Here is a 19627-nt window from a genome sequence, read left to right as displayed (position 1 = left end):
TATAGCCCAATGCGCTACTGTGGGGCCTTTAAACTGCACTTTATGAATAATGAAAAAAATGACGTAAACAATGCGGTGCTCTTTGCAGGCCGGCGTCCACCGGAGGGGCGGGGCGTTGCGAGGCGTGACGCGGCCGTGACGTGGTCTGGTCTCTCCACTCGGGGATGTTTAATCCTTCTGCCGCATGCAGCACTCTAACACCGGTACGACCCACCAGAGGAGACCAGAGAGGAGGCAGGGGGTCCACCAACCAACCAACCAACCCATGGACCACGTATACAGGACACTATAGGCTGCCAGAAGGCCCACTTTAATTGGTCTTTATAAGACAATAGTCAGAAAAACGAAGGACGACTTTAATCATTTACTAGACTATATTTGAATAGGTCGAAACCCCCTCTCTCTCTCTCTCTCTCTCTCTCTCTCTCTCTCTCCTCAAAGACTGTTCTATCAACAACAAAAAAGACTGAATGCTATTTTCAGACGCTTATAGCCTTAGCCTACATATATTTTTTGCTACAGTATACAGTAAATGCGTGATCACGGCTTGCTGGCAGAGAACATAAGCACTGTACTGGGCGGATCACTGACTCGCTCCTTTCAGATCCTCCTCGGTCTCTCCTCCTCCTCCTCCTCCTCCTCCTCCTCCGGTGCCACTCGGCCGGTGGTTGCGGCCCGGTTCGCCCTTGACGTCCCCGCTGTCAGCCGCCCTGCATCATCATCATCATCATCATCATCCTCATCATCAGAACATGCAGGATGAGCCTGCGGGGTGAATGACAACATTCAACCACATTACAACAAGCAGCGAGAAGGACGAGAAGAAGAAACACAACGGCAACGTCAACGCGATCGACATAGAATGGGATCAAACTAACTGAACCAGATCCCGAACACAACAACCTGATCCACCACCACCATCAGCAGCAGCGGTCAACCGGCCGGGACTTACAGCCCTCTCTCTCTCTCTCTGAGCCACATCACCACCAGTGGGTTATAGATTTCCTCCGGATCGTTTTCGTCCGACGCAGTCAGATCTGTGACCTTCAGCAGCACAACAACCGGAACATAACATACATCAGCAGTTAGATCAGCACACCGAGTTGATCTCCAGCACACTGACAGGGTGATCGCCCCCCACCCACCCCAGAGGAGCAGCCAGTCACCTGCCGCAGAGGCAGCACTTCAGCAGAGCGGAGCCCCAGCGCGGAGCCTCGACGCCCCGGTCGGCCAGGGACCTATAAGCGGCTCGAACCCCCCGGTGGATCAGACCTGAAGCCGATGCTGATCGGCCACACGCAAGATCCCAAATGGACTCCCCGATCGCCCACCACCATATCAATAACGGCAATGGCACCACCGGAGGGCTGTCCGGAGGGCTGATCGGCGCCGGCTTCGCGAGCCTCCAGCAAGCCCAGGAGATGCAGCAGAACAACGGCAGCGCCGGTTCGGCTTCGCCTCCCCCGATCCCCGGGTTCGGGACCCCGTGGTCGGTTCAGACCAGCTCGTCGCCGCCGCCTCCTCCTCCTCCCTCCGTCGCCAGTTCCCTCAACCACGCCATCCACGCCATCAACCACCAGATCCCCAACAACAGCGACTCCGACAACGGGTTCTACCCGGGCATCCCCTCCTCCTCCTCCGGCGTCAACCCGGCCTTCTTCCAGGGCTTCTCGCCGGTGTCCGCTAACCCGTGCGCCGGGATCAACGTGCAGCAGGGCTACAACACAGGGCCCTTCTCGCCCCAGATGAACGTCCCCCATCAGCAGCCCCCCCAGAACCGCAGGTCCCCGGTCAGCCCCCAGATGCACCACGCACAGCAGGGCGCCTTCCTGCAGCAGAGGAACAACTACAACCACCATCAGGTGAGCTTGACAGAACGCGACAGATCTAATCGAGCTAAAACAGAGAAGAGATTAAGGCCACACAGTCTTTTAGAATATTTATTATTCTGTTTATAGTATACTGGTTGTCAAGGTGGGTTCTGGGGACCCCCTGGGGTCCTTGGGGGAGGGGGGGGGGGGGGGTCCAGAAAAAAAAAGAGGAACAGTAAACACTTAAGCCCCATTTTATTTTTTCGGCTATTCTAAAATAGCTGTTGTGCTATTGTAGAAACATGATGGCAAATCTTGGCAAATGTTCTCTTATGGGGGTCCCCTGCACAACATATTTTCGAATGGTGGTCCGCGGCCAAATACATATCAATGTGGGGGTCCCTGACTTGAAAATGTTCAAGAACCACTGACTTAGACTTGTTCAGTATTCGAATCGTGTCACCAAGCTGTTAAATCTACAGGGGTCAGTACCATCCCACCGCCCTTTTATTATCTGTAGCTTATTAATCAAGGTATAATGTAGATGTGATGTTAAAGACCACCATTATGCTAAAGCCATAATTCTTTACGGACCACTGGCAGGCCTAAGGTTAGTATCTTGTGACATTGCAGTTAAATCATAGCCTCAAGTGTGTGTGTGTGTGTGTGTGTGTGTGTGTGTGTGTGTGTGCGAGTGTGCGAGTGTGTCTGTGTGTGCGCGCCCGTGTGTGTGTGTGTGTGTGCGCACTGCGTGCGCTTTAACCAGTGTGTGTTGAGTCCAAACAGTTTTTAAAAAATATATATAATGCATTTGTCATGTCCTCTGTAAGGGGACTGAAGTCACTGGTCTCGGGGCAGAGGAAGGGAGGGGCAGAGGGCAGGGGGAGCATCACTGAATCTCACTGTTGTCCTCCGCTGGAGGCTGGCACTGGGGTGCATGCAGCCCGGTCACATGTCACCAATACACACACACACACACACACACACACACACACACACACACACACACACACACACACACACACACACACACACACACACACACACACACACACACACACACACACACCAACCATGCCTTGTGGTTCAGGCGGTGGAGGATACAAAGGCCTCGCAGGATTCGGTGTCCTAGATGGCTGTCATGAAAACAGCCCCTATTTGTGTGTGTGTGTGTGTGTGTGTGTGTGTGTGTGTGTGTGTGTGTGTGTGTGTGTGTGTGTGTGTGTGTGTGTGTCTGTGTGTGTGTGTGTGTGTGTGTGTGTGTGTGCGTGCGTGCGTGCGTGCATGTGTGTGTCTGTGTGTGTGTGTGTGCGTGTGTGTGTGCACGTGTGTGTGTGTATGCGTGTGTGTTAGAAAGGGTGTGGTGGGGTGGGGGTGGGGGTTACAGTGAGGAGTCATAAACTCGTCATTACAGAAAGACATGTGCCACTAGGAGGCCATCGTTCTAAGATACACGTACATGAAGATTCATGCACTGTCGTCAGGTCCCATGTGTTATCAGGCCCCAGTTTCAGGCTTCACATGCAATTAATCCCAATTTGCCATCTTGTGTGTGTGCGTGTGTGTGTGTGTGTGTGTGTGTGTGTGTGTGTGTGTGTGTGTGTGTGTGTGTGTGTGTGTGTGTGTGTGTGTGTGTGTGTGTGTGTGTGTGTGTGTGTGTGTGTGTGTGTACGGCTGTCTGTGTGCGTAATGTGTGCAAACATTGTGGATGTATTATCCCAGTGTTGATACAAACGGAGAGTAAATAGCAGTTCATTTTCCACAGATGATGACGAGCGAGCTCTTTCGATGCCACATGTACACTGTACTGTATGCGTGCACACACGCACGCACGCACGCACGCACGCACGCACGCACACACACACACACACACACACACACACACACACACACACACACACACACACACACACACACAAACACCCAAAGATCCCCTCAGAGCTGTTTGCTGCTCATGCAAATGAGGAACAGGAATTTTTAGACAAATCCTATATATTTGGTTCAGGCCATATGCTGTGTGACTTCCCCCATCATGGGAGCGTGTCAGGGAAACAATGAGACGTTGTGTGGATGTGAGCGACCGACTGCCAGGCCACGGCACAGAGAGAGAGAGAGAGAGAGAGAGAGAGAGAGAGAGAGAGAGAGAGAGTGTAGTGTGCGTTAGTGGTGTGTCGCAGTCCATAGGATACTTAGCCTTAAAGCCCTAAATCTTCTTACCCACCAACCCACCCGTTACAGGAGCAGATCACACTAGGCCGTGGCTGAGAGAGAGAGAGGGAGAGCAAGAGAGAGAGAGAGAGAGCGAGAGAGGGAGTGCGAGAGCGAGAGAGAGAGAGAGAGAGCATGACAAGATAAAAAGAGATTTTAATCTTTAATGATAGTGATTTTAATCACGTAGATCTCATGGGATCGACGTGGTTCTAATGTGGATCTCAGACATCATTTGGCCAGCCTGTCATCTATGACATATCTATGACATATGACTCCAAATTTTGGCAAGGTTTAAGCCCGATTCAAGCCCCATTGACTCCATTATAACATTTTAAAAACACAAACCAACACAGATAGCTAGCCTCCTGCAGAGCCACGCCATAAAATTCATGCAAAATAGCCACTATGTACTCTTGTCATGCTCTAGCTCACTGTTTCCCAAACAGTGGGCCTGGACCCAATTGTGGATCGCGGACCGATTTTTGTGGGTCGCGAGTAAATATCCCTCCCCCCTTTTTTTGTTTCTTTTTTTAATATATTTTTTCATACATTAAAAAGAAATTCAAATCATTTTCAAAATAATTTCATAAATAAAATGTAACAGTAAAAATAAATTCCACAAATGTAACTTTTAAGCGGAAGTGAAAATAGCCGATTTCCACGCTCACAACTGTTGTGAGCTTGTAGATCTGCTATTTTCACTAGTTTGGGTCCCGGGGAGACATCAAATTTCTCTTTTGGATCACGGCCTAAAACTTTTGTGAACCACTGCTCTAACCATTCCTTCTCCATCAACCCCTCCCCTTCCTTTTTTTGTGTCCGCGCAGCAGCCCATGGTCAAGCCGTCCCCCTGGGGCAGTCACCAGGGGAGTGGCTGGAGTTCGGGGGGCATGTCCTGGGGCCGGGACCACCGCCGAGGCGGAGGGGGCATGGGCATGCCCGGCTTGGTGAGTCACGTCTCGCCCATGAAGAAGCCCTTCTCCAGCAACGTCATCGCGCCTCCCAAGTTCCCCCGCTCCGTGGGGTCGCTGGGCCCCAAGTCGTGGCTCGAGGAGAACATGTTTCGCACAGACGGCAACAGTAACACACTGCTGCCCCTTCAGGTACATACAGAGTACATGATGTGTTTGTGTTTTGTGTTGATGTGTGTGTGTGTGTATGTGTGTGTGTGTGTGTGTGTGTGTGTGTGTGTGTGTGTGTGTGTGTGTGTGTGTGTGTGTGTGTGTGTGTGTGTGTGTGTGTGTGTGTGTGTGTGTATGTGTATGTGTTGTGGTCACAATGGGCTCTATGCACAGCAGCCATATTGTGAAGAAATTCACAGGTGTTGCCAATGATACTAATGAAGGCTCTGTTCCATTCTGGTCAAACAGAGTCAGAGTGCTGATATTGTGCATATTGGCTCACTGGAAACACTGGAAACACTAAAATTGGGGTCCAGGGACCCTCATGGTTCCTTGAGGAGGTTCCAAATGGCCCCTTATGGGTGTGTAACCATAGATATATATAAAGGCTAGATGGCTCAAGGGGGCGTTGCAAGCGTAGCTCAACCGCGGCCATCTTGCGACGGTCATTCATAACATTATGCCTATGGGGCATATACTTTGAAATAACCATAGCGTGCTCAATTTTCATCCGATTTTCAAACGGTTTGGTGTTTTGTAAACACCAAAGATGTAGTTTTGATACTGCATACTTAATTTTATTTAAAAAAAAAACAGCATGATTATAATTATAAGTATGCAGTGTCATAACTACATCTTTGGTGTTTACAAAACACCAAACCGTTTGAAAATTGGATGAAAATTGAGCACGCTATGGTTATTTCAAAGTATATGCCCCATAGACATAATGTTATGAATGACCGTCCCAAGATGGCCGCCATGTGGCAACGTTGTACTCCATTGGCCAGCAGCGCGGGTGAGTCATCTAGCCTTTATATATATCTATGTGTGTAACTCTGAGAGTCGGGTCCATTTGGTTCCATTTGTACACTCTCAGAGTTATGGGGGTCGTGGAAATTAAAAGGTCTGAGAACCGCTGTGCGACACTAAATGGAACAGAGCCTTCATTAGTATCATTGGTAACACCTGTGAAGGAAGTGGTAATATGGCTGCTGTGCATAGAGCCTATTGTGTTGTTGATGGGTGGGTGGTGTAGAGGGGGATGTTTGTGGGTGGGTGTGGGAGCGTAGGTGGTGTAGAGGGGGATGTTGGTGGGTGGGTGGGTGTGGTATCGTAGGTGGTGTAGAGAGGGGGATGTTTCACGTGCTGGATGATGGGTGAATTAGGGTTAAATGTGTGTGTTTTCACACCGTGAGAAACAATGGGTTTTTATGTTGGAACGACAGCTATAGACACATAGGATTACTGAATAATTTCCTAAATGAGATATTGGATCAAGAGAGTGTGAGATGAGATAGTGTTGGAGAGCATTTGATCAAGCACGCAGAGAGAGAGAGAGAGAGAGAGAGAGAGAGAGAGAGAGAGAGAGAGAGAGAGAGAGAGAGAGAGAGAGAGAGAGAGAGAGAGAGAGAGAGAGAGAGAGAGAGAGAGAGAGAGAGAGAGAGAGAGAGAGAGAGACAAGATGGGTGGATTAAGGCTTTGAATGGGTGCTTCTGTTGCCATTTTGTAGCTATAGAAAGGCAGCAAACATCACGTCTCAGTAATGCAGACAGCCAGGAGATGAGAGGCTGGGAGCATTGATCCTTGCTCCCGTGATTCTCTGATGCATCAGAGAATCACGGGTCCATTTGGTTAAATTTGTACACTCTTTGACTTACAGATGGTTAGATTAACACTGATGGTTTTACAGTGTAGTACTTAATCAATTCCAACATGGCTATAGGGACAATTTGCATTTCAGTGAGCTGGGGAGTGGTTTGATTTTATTCCACTGTGCAGCCTTAATGAAAGGCGTTGTAAATGTGGGATTTGAGGTGATTTCTTTTGCCTCCTTTACACGCCCTCTCTGAGGCCACATGTGGCCGCACCGTTGACGGGAATTGTGTGAACGGTTATCATTTGTGTTTCCACTGCAGTTGACCTAGAACCAGAAGTAGGACGTTGACTACATTGACGTCAACATTTTTTGCCAGCTAGTAAACACATTTCTTGTCTTGCTGTCGCAAATCGTGGATAATTTTATGACGAAGGGATACAATATACGATAACTTGATCATCCTTAGATATAGCCGTTGCTGATTAATAGTATGTGCCATGCCTTGACCACATTCCTAGTTTTGCACTGTACATTACAATACCTTCAGCAAAGCACCTCTATTACTAATGAAGGTGCTTTGCTTTAATGCCACGTCTGTATTTTACACAGAACCATTTGTCTGGTGAGAACCTGAGCTATTCACCTGAATAGCCTGTAATCAACCATGTGATTACATGCAATCTAGGGTCTATAGGTGACAACAACTGCAGTCTTCTATGAATAGATGTGGATTTGGAAATGTATTGTCGTCTCTCCCCAACTGTTTGGCAGTAGTAAATATTCAGCAGTGGTGGAAAAAGTACTTTTTTACTTGAAGTAAAAGTATCTATACTGCAATGTATAAGTAGTACTCAGTTACAGTAAAAAAAAAAAGAGTAAAAGTACAAAAGTATTGGTATCAAAATGTACTTAAAGTACCAAAAGTAGAAAGTACTCATTATGCAGAATGTCCCATTTCACAAGTTTTCAAATGTGTACAATGTACAATCTCACAACGCGACACATTGTGAGCTTGTAGATCGGCTATTTTCAAATGGCCGAAATATATACAGGGCTGAAGTGGTTAATGTATGTTTTGTAATAATAATCAAAATCTACAAAGTAACTAGTAACTAAAGTTTTCAAATAATTGTAGTGGAGTAAAAGTACAATTTTTGCCTCTGAGATGTAGTGGAGTACAAGTAAAAGTATTGAAAATTGGAAATACTTTAGTAAAGTAAAAGCACCTAAAATGTAGACTTAAGTACAATACTTGAGTAAATGTACTTAGTTACTTTACACCACTGATATTCAGACATGCATTTGGAGCAGCTTTTTGTCTTGACTCCCAGAGAGCTTTCCCACCGCAGGGCCTAAAAGGAATAACTGAATACCTGCGTCATTAAGCCCTCCCCACCCGATGGGTTTGGCCATTCTGAAACAGCGTTATAAAACCATGCCGACTGGGCCACGATTCAAAGCGCTCGACGACGTCAAACAAAGCCAAACCATGCGCAAATGGAAACGCTGTTGGAGCGGTTAACAACCGTTCTATGGTGCAGTGGTTAAAAGAGGCTAATTTAACACTATATTTAGCAGGTAAGCTACGTCTATTTCAGGTCTCCAGCTTGTTGAGGTGCTGTGTGACTGGTAACCGATCGCATCTCATTTCATTATGCAGTCAGGTGTGACCTTTCTCAGTCAGATGTTGGAGGACAATGAACGGACCTAATAACAGACATTCATGACATTAACCCATTAAAACCGGGAACGCATCTACAAATGTCTTCTAAATCCTAGAAGACATTTGATCCTAGAAGACATTCTGAAAACGGTATGTTGTTGCTGTATCAGTGGTGCTCAAACCTTTTCATGGCAAGGACCCCCAAAATGATATGTATTTGGTCGCGGACCCCCATCTCAAAATATGTTGTTCAAGGGACCCCCCAGAAGCAAAGATTTGAGTTACAAATATTCGCTTTAAAAAATATATATTCAACGATTTGCACAAATTTTCATGATTTTCCTAAAATACCAGATCTACAATCTGTGCCGCGCTATGAGCTTGCATATCTGCTATTTTTGAATAGCTAAAGTATAAAATAATGGCTATAGCTTTAATCTAAAATAACACAGTTGCGTTCCCGGTCTTAATGGCTTAAAGCCCCCATCTAGACAATTTGACTCCCTGTATTTCCCCCCTAATTCTCTCACCAAACCATGTACGGTTGTGCTTTGAAATCATCCCTCACACATGGCTATAAGGCGACCAGGCAGGAGGCTACTGTAGGTTGATTCACATGAAGGCAATGTCAAATCAATTGAAAGCGAAAGAAAAAGAGAGCCCAGCGACATCTCATGACTAGTTCTGAGGAGATTTCTCTCCTTTGTCTCTTTACAATATGAAATCTAATTCAAACCAGTAGGGGCTCCTCAGAATCCGAAGGTTCTAAGGTTCGATCCCCGGCTCTTCCTGGCCGTGTGTTGAAGTGTCCTTGAGCAAGATACTGAACCCCAAACTGCTCTCGATGAGCAGGTTGGTGCCTCGCATGGTTTCCCTCGCCATCGGTGTGTGAATGTGTGAATGTGAAGTACATTGTAAAGCGATTTGAAGAGTCGGAAAGACTAGAAAAGCGATATATACATTTTAAATGCAGTCTGTTTACCATCACCAGTAGTGCATCAATTTGTCAGCAAACTAGTCACAAATGATTATCCCATCTGGAAGCTCACAAGAGTGGTTAACCCAATCAATCCGGGAAAGCATCTCTGTCATTTTAGATTTCTTTGGCTATTAAAAAAATAGCAGATATACAAGCTCATAGCACGGCACTCAGCTTGTAGATCTGCTATTTTTGATCAAATCGTGAAAATGTGTGCAAATCTTTGAATATATATATATTTTTAAAGCGAACATTTGTAAAATATTTTGTTCCAGGGACCTCCAGAAGCAAAGATTTGAGTAAAACATTTTGTTTCAAAAAATATATGTATTCAAATATGTATTCAAAGGTGCCGCGCTATGAGCTTGTAGATCTGCTATTTTTGAATATCCAAAGAATAAAATAATGTTTATAGCTCAAATCTAAAATGACACAGATGCGTTCCCGGATTGAATGGGTTAAAGGACCATACCGCTATAAAGACCATTTTTACATTGAAGGTGCTCAGTCTGCTTACACATCAGGGGTATGACGAATAAACGCTACAAAAATGTGTCTGCGAATGTTTTGCATCAAACCATTCATATAGTTGATGCCTCATTCATGCAGGTTGATGACTTCACGGTGAAAACACTTTAATCATAAGTAAAAAATGCTCCTGGAGTGCAGATCCTATTGATTTTTACATTTTCTCTATATTAGCATGTTACAGAACGTACCTGAATAATTGCACCAACACTGGCTAAACCCCATACCTACAGTACTGAAATGAACAGAATACAATGGCGTTTTCAAAGCATATAGATACAGTAAATGCTTTGAAAAATGTTTTGCAGTCATGTCCAGTATACCATGAGTCATAGTCATTGGGCCGAACATGCCAGACCAGCAGTATGGTGCTGTAACACCGCCATGGCTCCGTGATGTTCCAGATAGTCAGCATTTTGGGCATGTTTTACAGCACTCTTCTGCACATTTGTCTTTGTTTCCACTCTTAATTTCCCATACATGTTTTCTTTTCTATAACCTTAAGAAAATGACTACAGCCATTGAGATGTGTGTATTCAGTGTGTCAGTGATGCAAGAGTAGACCTCTTGTCGTTCAGTCCATTTTGGAAGCCGTTTCAAGATGCTTTCCACATGCTCTCTCCTCTCTGTTCTGGGTTCTGTAAAGACTTGTCTTAGTTTACAACAATTCACGCTCTCTTAGCAGATGAAACTAGTTAATAAAATCACTTGTGTCAGTTAGTAAAGTAAACTAAACTAGAAATACACATCAAACAAGCAGACTTAAATGGACTCGCATGTTATTCACTTTCACACCGTTTTAAAGGGCAGTAAATATCACACGTAAAGCAATGGAAGCAATGACCTATCTTGCTGATGATTTGGGCCAGTAACAGGATATTAAAAGTAATCGCCTAGTCTTGTGCTTCCAGTGACAGCGTCACTTAATTTTCTCATAGCTTTTTCCCCCAAAAACGTAATTTGTTATTTCATTACTACTTATCACAGCACATTTCTTTCATAAATCAATAGTTAATTTACCATAGTAGGCTTAATTTAAGAGTTAATTTTCCCTAATACACACTATATATTTCAGAAAATATTGCAGCATATTCATTTCTATGTATAATGCCATCTCTCAACTTAAGATGTCATGCTGACACCAGATCATGGACCTGTGCCAGCAGTTTAAAATATCAGCGGTACCGATAGCAGTGATACTGTAAAGATAGTCTGGAGAGAGTTGGTGTTCCTTTTCCCGGAAACTGGCCCGACTCCACAGATTGTTCATTTCCATAAACAGTGTCTGACCCAGAATTCCTCAGATTCCAGATTCTTTTCCTTCCTTCCTTTCTGTTTAATGTTGGCCCGGCCACAGTGACACATCTCTCTGCTGTGTCATGTTTTACAACATCACCCAACAACATAAATAGAGGGAGATAAAGCGCGGAATACGTTTTACTTTCTGGAGACAACACTTTACCTTCAGTAAGGCAATTCATTGAATAAATCTTAAATGAATACTTCACACCCCAAAAATGTTACTCACACTGTATGAAGTGTGAACCATTGAATTCATGAAAACTTCTGTTGCATTCCATCATGGTGAATGAAGAATACTATCCCGGTAATCCGCCCCGGTCGTGGAATTCCCATTTCATTTTCATTCAGCGAGCAGATCGAATGGAAATTTGAAATGTGAATTCCGCGACCGGGATGGTTTACCAGACTAGAAGAATACAAAAAACAAAGAGTATGCTTGTTGATACAATTAAGAAAATAGGTGTCCAGGATTAACAACAGCAAAAAAACTATATAAAAATGTGTTATTAAACTCCCAAGAATGGCTTTCTTCAGACCCGGCGTTGGGATGGCAGGTTATGAGCTCATCAAGTGGCGTCAATATGACGAACCTCTCACAGCTCTCACAGTATAATCCATCCATGTGTCTTGTATCCAGTCCATGACATGTCCTCATTACTTCCAAAACACCCCATTTTCCCAGAAACTTTTATTATTCAAAACAACTCCAGGTTAAACAGCCTCATGCACTAACGAGGCACGCGCCTGGGCATGCGCGCACGGTACCACTACCAACACAGCCCAGTTTACATGCACTGCACTCGCCCCGGCGTGCACGTGCGTCGTTTCGTAGAAAATAAATAATCATTTTGGTGTGAAGTGTTCCTTTTAAGTTAACCAGCATTCCCTCAGTGTTTAGGCATTCAGCTACCACACTCTTTTATAGCACGCTAACCTTAAAATGGAAGCGAATATCCACTTTAACGTGGATATAATCCAGTTTCTTTTTTTCCCCCCTAATGTCTATAACTTCCAGTAATACAACGACCGGGCCTGTTTCCTGCTATTAGCAGCTCAGACGGCTCTGTCTGGCTCAGAGTAACTCTGGATAGCTTGTTCTATCATCATAGCTGACAGTGCGGCAGACACAATGATGGACTGAAAAGCTTGACCTTTTTGGCACCAACGTGCCGTTTCTGGACCACCAGTTTACAGTTAACGTGAAGCAGTGCTGAACATGTGGCTTGGAACACCCCGTAGCAAACATCTACAATGACATAATGGCACTGAAATGAGGAATGCGTTGGGGGGGGAAAAAAGCGGACATCATCAATATTGAGTGGTTATACCCCGGTGGTCGAGAGCCTAACCCAGAAATCTGTCCATATATAGTAAATGCACCAGTCTGAACGTGTAGCTCATGCCAAGCTCTCTCCCCTTGTCCTCTTCCTCCGTTATTTCCCTTAGCTTCTAATAACACATGAGAAAACAGTTTTTCTTTATTTCATTTGTTAAAAACTAAAAAACATGGTAGTCTGTATAAGGCTGACCTTACAGTACTCTGTGATGTAAGCGGCACAGCTGCAGCTGATCAAATTGATAAAGTGTGTGTTAGATGTAGGTGTGCCAATGGCGCACGGACACACCTGTTGACTACTAGCTATACTTACACACTGGCTGGCACGCCCACGGCTCTCTGGTCAGGTCACACCTAAATGGAACACACCCATTATTCATTTGTTTAGCTGCAGCTGTGTTGTTTGCTAGCCTGCTGTGTTTTTAATCTGCTGTAGTTTTTTAACCTGAACGGAAAAACAAACTCCAAAATTAGCCTAGGGTTTCTTGCCCCTTTAAGCCATATATACGTACTTTGGTAAACGGAGAATAGTGAAAACTAGAAAAAGTGCTCCTCGGAGCACAGGTCTCCGCCAGGTCAGGTAGGTTATTGTGGGGCAGCAATGTTCGGAATTAGCCAATCAGGATGGAATATGAAAAATTGGACGGTCAAGATGGTTATCTTGATCACTTGACTATATGTGTACCGATTTGCATGATGTTTGAATTTGTGGGAGTAATATAAAAAAGAAAAGTGTTGCAAAATAGGCCTCCTGGTGGCGCTATAATAGGGCAATGTTAAAAGGGTGGCATTTGTTCTTCAATGTAGTGCGAATGTGCGTGCAAAGTGTCACCACAATCGGACGCTGCATTCATGATTTGTGGCATTTTGTTCAAAACGGGCCACTCTTGCAAACTTTAGATGTCAATGTTAGCCAATCAGGATGGAATATGAAAATTTTAAAAGATCCATCGTGATCACATGACTATAGAGATCAAGTGTACCGATGTGCGTGAAATTTGGATACATTCTGAAGGCTTAATATCAAAAAATGTGTTTTACATAAGTCGGCCTCCTGGTGGCGCTATGAAAGGCAAATGTGAAAAATGCAGGTCAGTTGTTTTTCCTTGGCCTCTAGGGAGTGTGCGTGCAAGGTTTCATGCAGATCGGTGCAGTTATAGTTAAAAACACAAATCGTCCATTTATAGCGCCACCATGAGGCTGATTTGAACATCAAGTGGTATTTCTTCCTCGGCCTAGTGGGAATGTGCGTGTCAAATCTCACGGAAATCGCAAGCTGCGTTCATGATTTGAGGCATTTTGTTGAAAACGGAGCAATCCTGCAAACTTTGGAAGCCAACCTTAGCCAATCAGGATGAAATATGGATAATTGGACAGATCCGTGTTGATCACATGAATATAGAGATAATGTGTACTGATTTGCGTGATGTTTGGATAAAATCTGTAGGAGTACTGTCAAGAAATGTGTTTTACAAAAAGCGGCCTCCTGGTGGCGCTGAAAAATTTGGGGCAGAGGTTCTGCTCTGGCATCCAGGGAGTGTGTGTGCACAGTTTCGCTGCGATCAAGCCAACGGTGCCGGAGATTAGCTGTACACAAAATGACAGAATGACGGACACACGGACGGACGGACACACGGACGGACGGACACACGGACGGACGGACAGGGGGCAAAACATACTCTCTCGCCATGCCTTTCGGCCTGGCGGAGACAATAACCAGTCTACAAGCTCACAACGCGTCACATCACGACACATTGCGAGCTTGTAGATCTGCTATTTTAGCTTTTGAAAAACAAACTACAAAAGTGTAGCCTAGGGTTTCTTGCCCCTTTAAGCCCTATATACGTACTTTGGTAAACGGCGAATAGTGAAAATAACCAGTCTACAAGCTCACAACGCATCGCATCAGGACACATTGTGAGCTTGTAGATCTGCTATTGTAGCCTTTGTATTTATTTATATTTTTTAGATGTTTTGAAGGATTTGGCCCTAAATGGAATGCCCCAAAAACAGCGAGGCCATGGTGACACAGCCTGCGTCTTCACGCTGTTCTCCTGCGTTGGCCTTTCACCTTCTCCAGCATGTTGTCGGGCGTGAGGTAGATTAGGTTCCGTGGGAGTTTCCAGCTCCCCAAAAACAGAACCATATGGGTCGGCGATGATGATGGAGGCTCCGGGAGGTTTGCCTTATTATTGGCCACTGATGAGCTCATAACCTCCCCGTCCCAACGCTGGGCCTGAATGCCATTCTTGGATTTGGTTTCCATTCTCTGGTTCTCTGGGAACCGGTCCAGAGATGCTGGGGAATCCGTTTGAACAGGCTACTTACTACTCACCGGTGGTGGAAGAAGTACTCAGATCGGTTACTTAAGTAAAATTAACAATACCACAATGTAGAAATACTCTGTTATGAATAAAAGCCCTTTGTTCAAACATAACCAAAAGTAAATGTACTCACATACACACTTTTTTTAAAAATTTGTCGAAGGTGTTTGAAAATAGCAGATCTACAAGCTCACAACACATCGCAATGCTATTTTTGAATAGCTGAATGTAGAATAGCAATAGCAAAAAATCAGCATAGTAGCTAGCAACTAACATTTTCAAATAAGTGTAGTGGAGTAAAAAGTAGAATATTTTCCTCTGAGATGTAGTGAAAGCAGAAGAATACTCAAGTAAAGTCAAAGTACCTCAAAGTTGAACTTAAGTAAAGTACCTGAGTAAATGGACTTTCCATCACTGCCACTCACGAACATACCTTCATACCCCTAAAGTGAATAAAGACGGAAAGAATGTTAATCCAAACGTGTGCTACTCGCACTCTTAAATGTTAAGCCAAATACACACACACACACACACACACACACACACACACACACACACACACACACACACACACACACACACACACACACACACACACACACACACAGGCTTTAGCACCCTAAGCCAAATCACTAAAGCATGTTGAAAACGTGATGCTCAGAATAATTAATAGAAGCTTACAGAGGGAATGCGTTTGTTTTTGCAGCTCAGTTTTAGCGTTAAAAGTAGAGATGGCACAACGACACGAGATGTCCGCCGGCGATAATTAGAAATGAATACAAATGTCTTAGCTAACCTAATTAGACGTGAGTTGGACGTTCACACACAGTGTGAACACATGAACCTAACCTGGACATTGAAGGGTTAGTTCACCCCCAAAATAACTTTTTTTCTATTGATTAGTCACCCCATGGAGACTTGAATTCATGGGTATTTTTTTTGTTTTTGTTGCATTCCTAAGCCAATAATTTGATTGGCTTAGGAGACATTAAGAGTCTCCTTTGTGTCCGCCGGTCATCAAATTATTTGCTTAGGAATGAGACAAAAACTACAAAATATCCATGAATTCAAGTCTCCATGGGGTGACTAATCGATAGGAAAACATTTTTTTTTGGGTGAACTATCCCTTTAACAATATTTATTGAGGATGCAGAGAAAGACAGACAAGCTGCCTTAGTGTCTTCTTCAGGGTAAAAGAAGACAGCTTGTCTGTCCATGGCTTTAGTGTTCTTTAACCACTTAAACCCCATATGGTTGAGTCCCTCAGGGCTCAATGCTAGTGAATTTTCTGTTTTCTGTCATTGAGGGGAAAGTGGTTAACATTGGTCGGCACCACAAAAGGACAGTGGTGTAAAGTAACAAAGTGCATTTACTCAAGTACAATTTTGGGGTACTTTTACTTTACTGGAGTATTTCCAATTTTCAGTACTTTTACTTCTACTCCACTACATCTCAGAGGCAAATATTGTACTTTTACTCCACTACAATTATTTGAAAACTTTAGTTACTAGTTACCTTGTAGATTTTGATTATTATTACAAAACATACATTACCCACTTCAGCCCTATATACATTTCAGCCATTTGAAAATAGTCGATCTACGAGCTCACAATGCGTCGCATAGCGACATATTGTGAGCTTGTAGACCTGCTATTTTCAAAAGATTTGTATACATTTTATATTGAAAACTTGTGTAACAGAGTATTTCTACATTGTACAGTATTGATACTTTTAGTTAAGTAAAAAATCTGAGTACTTTTTGCACCACAGAAGGACTGGTGTGCGTGGATCTTCTGTGAACTATGCATGAACACAGTGCGAACACACAAGCCTCACCTGAACAGCAACACACTGTGAACACATTACCATGAAATTCAAATTCTGGACTCACAGAATTCATCCCTCACTATAGGCTTTCCTGACTAACACAAAAGGTTGTGTTCTTCAGACAAAGGCTTTAACAACGGTTTAACTGAAACATCACAACCTTGTTATTAGATGTTTTTTGATTGGTGAACACGGATAGCATCGTTAAGTCACAGGAATCAAATCGATTTGGATTAGTATACGCTCATCGCTATTGGATGATAACCAATAGCGATAGCAGACCGATTTACCTGTGCCCTTCCTAGAGACTATAACTTCCGATTTGCACTTCATAGACGATGCGACGGCAGCTTGTGAGCTTGTAGATCTGCTGTTTTCGGGACACGATGCCAGCAGATGACCGCATAGAAACTAAGCCTCATAAAATAATATTTAAACCTTTCTACCACCTTCAATGGAAAGTCTCCAGTACTTTTTGTGTGTTATCCTTTTAGCCTTAGGGCCCTATTTTCGCCAGTGCCTTACCTATTATCCCTAAACTTCTTTGTAATTTTTTACTATTTTTAAAAACGTTTTCAAATAGTTCAAATAGCCAATCTACAAGCTCAAAAAAAATTAAAAAATGGCAAAGAAGTTTAGGGATAATGGGTAAGGCACTGGCAAAAATAGGGCCTTTAGTGTCTTTCTGTACCACGTACTGTTTACATTCCTGCCTAATAAAGCATTCAATCAATTAATCAATCAATCAATCAATCTTTTTCGTTCTCAGGATCGCTCCAGAATGTACGACAGTCTGAACATGCACTCTCTGGAAAGCTCCCTGATCGACATCATGCGGGCCGAACAGGATCCCATGAAAGGTGAGACTCTTCTCTCTCTCTCTGTCTTCACCGTCCTCTGTTTTCAGGCGAGAGAGAGAGAGAGGCCCTGCTGTTAGGTGAGAGCAGCCTAGGGGTCAGTGGTTCTGTAAGTGGGGTCCAGGCAGGGACTCTCAGGGTTCCTTGACGGGGGGTTCGAAAATTGACACCTACAAGTCTGTAACTCTGGCAGTATACAAATGGAACCAAATGTAACGGGGTCCATTTGGTTCCATTTGTGTATACTGTCAGAGTTAAGGGGGGTCCTTGAAATGTAAATGTTTGAGAGCCACTGGTCTAGGGCACTGTTTCCCAAACAGTGGGTCGGGACCCATGTTTGGGTCGCGGACCAATTTTTACGGGTCGCAAGTAAATATCTTTTTTTTCCGTTTCCTACATTTAAAAAATAGTTATTTTAAAAGATAGGAAAAAAAATTACAATTACTTTTCTTCAATTTGATAACAATTCCAACATTATTTTAAAGCATTTCTTAAATAAAATAAACAAATATAATTTCTATGAATAAAAAAATAAAAAAGTTTAAGAAGTAGTGAAAATAGCAGATCTACAAGCTCACAACGCGGCGCGAAGCGACGCGTTGTGAGCTTGTAGATCTGCTATTTTCACTAGCTTGGGTCGCGGGCTAAACATCTCATATCCCTTTCGGGTCCTGAGCTAAAAAGTTTGAGAACCACTGGTCTCTAGGGGACTATGGTACCAGCGCGCTGCGACTCAGCAACACAGGGCACATGACACGGACAGGCCTGCAGGTCGGTTCGGTGGAAGTATGTTTGTTATTCCACAGAGCGGCTTACGTCCCTCCCTGCCGAGAGCGTATTAATGCTGCCACCGCCTGCGTCTGTACATGACCTTCCCACGCTGATCCTGCCGGCTGCCGCTGCTTAACCTGGACGGCACGCGGAGCAAAGAGGCCCCAAGTCCTCTCACAGGATAACGACCGCAGCTTTAAATCAATCAATCAGCACATGTATGGATGTCAACACACTACTCTCTCTGCTGAGAACTAGGGCAGCAACTGCCCGTTTATTTTCTGTTGATGACTTTTTCATTTATTTATCGAATGATTGAGAAGCATGTTTCTTTTTTGACACTGAGTTTTATTTTGTATTTATCAACGAATCGACGGGAAAAAAAATCTAATCGATCTATTCTGAATAACCACTTAAAGGTAGGGTAAGTGATTTGCCTTGGTTAAAATAAGTGTTAAATAGCTCTATATTCTGATAGTACTCATTGCTATAGAGTGTTTGTTCAGTAAAAGGAGTCTCCTTGTCTCTCCACCTCTTTATTAAACAGAAAATTCATTTTCGTTTCAATTTCAGTTTCATTTCCAATTTTATCCAACCAGGATAGAGAACTCAATCAGGATATAGATTAAACAAGTGAAATTGGAAGTGATGACACTAAGAAATGAGCATGCAAAATTGGAACTGGAACACTATACAAATTAAGCTTAAAATGGGTACTTTCTCCTGATTGGCTGAGATTTTGACACCTACCAGAAAATGTATTTTCTGTTTATTAAAGAGCTGGAGAGACAGGGAGACATCTGTTACTGCAAAAAAACACTCTATAGCAATGATTACTATCAGAATATAGTGTTATAACCTTTTAACAAAATACTTTTTGTTTTAACCAAAAAATATCACTTACCCTACCTTTAAGCCATGTTTCGTTGCTGTCGGGCAGAAACCTCTCATTTCCATATTTTAACTTTTTGTGTTTTCTTGTAAATTAATACCCTAGTATTAGAGATCCACAAGTTTGAAACGCGGCGCAAAGCGACACGTTTTGAGCTTGTAGATCTGCTACTTTTGATGTTTTTTTATTTGAATCCTGATTGAAAACGAACAGTTTTGGACATAATATGAGGTTTCCACCCGACAGAGACGTTTAATACACAACAGTGTCGCACACAAAAATTGCCGATCTACAAGTGTCGCATCACGATACATCGTGAGCTTGTAGATCTGCTATTTTAGCTATTTTAAATTCATTTTGAAAGAAAATAAGGCAAATTTCACCGTTCTCCACCAAAATCGATTATGA

At 43.6% G+C, this 19627-nt stretch overlaps 1 protein-coding gene across 3 annotated transcripts in view; it reads left to right on the top strand.

The window, feature by feature from the left end:
• The first annotated feature begins 224 nt into the window (after nucleotides 1-224).
• The window catches only part of cpeb2 (cytoplasmic polyadenylation element binding protein 2), a 43032-nt gene continuing 23629 nt past the window's right edge, over nucleotides 225-19627 (top strand). For all 3 annotated transcript variants that reach the window (XM_080429806.1, XM_080429805.1, XM_080429804.1), the window contains exons 1-3: nucleotides 225-1862; nucleotides 4850-5125; nucleotides 17469-17559. In XM_080429806.1, coding sequence (XP_080285932.1) covers nucleotides 1311-1862; nucleotides 4850-5125; nucleotides 17469-17559 — 919 coding nt within the window. In that variant the 5' untranslated portion in view covers nucleotides 225-1310. The remainder of the gene's footprint in view (nucleotides 1863-4849; nucleotides 5126-17468; nucleotides 17560-19627) is intronic.

Source organism: Gymnoscopelus braueri, assembly GCF_963280865.1.
Source record: "Gymnoscopelus braueri genome assembly, chromosome: 6".
Classification (NCBI taxonomy): Eukaryota; Metazoa; Chordata; class Actinopteri; order Myctophiformes; family Myctophidae; genus Gymnoscopelus; species Gymnoscopelus braueri.
The sequence above is the reverse complement of the archived record's forward strand: the minus strand, read 5'-3'. Positions and strand labels throughout refer to the sequence as shown.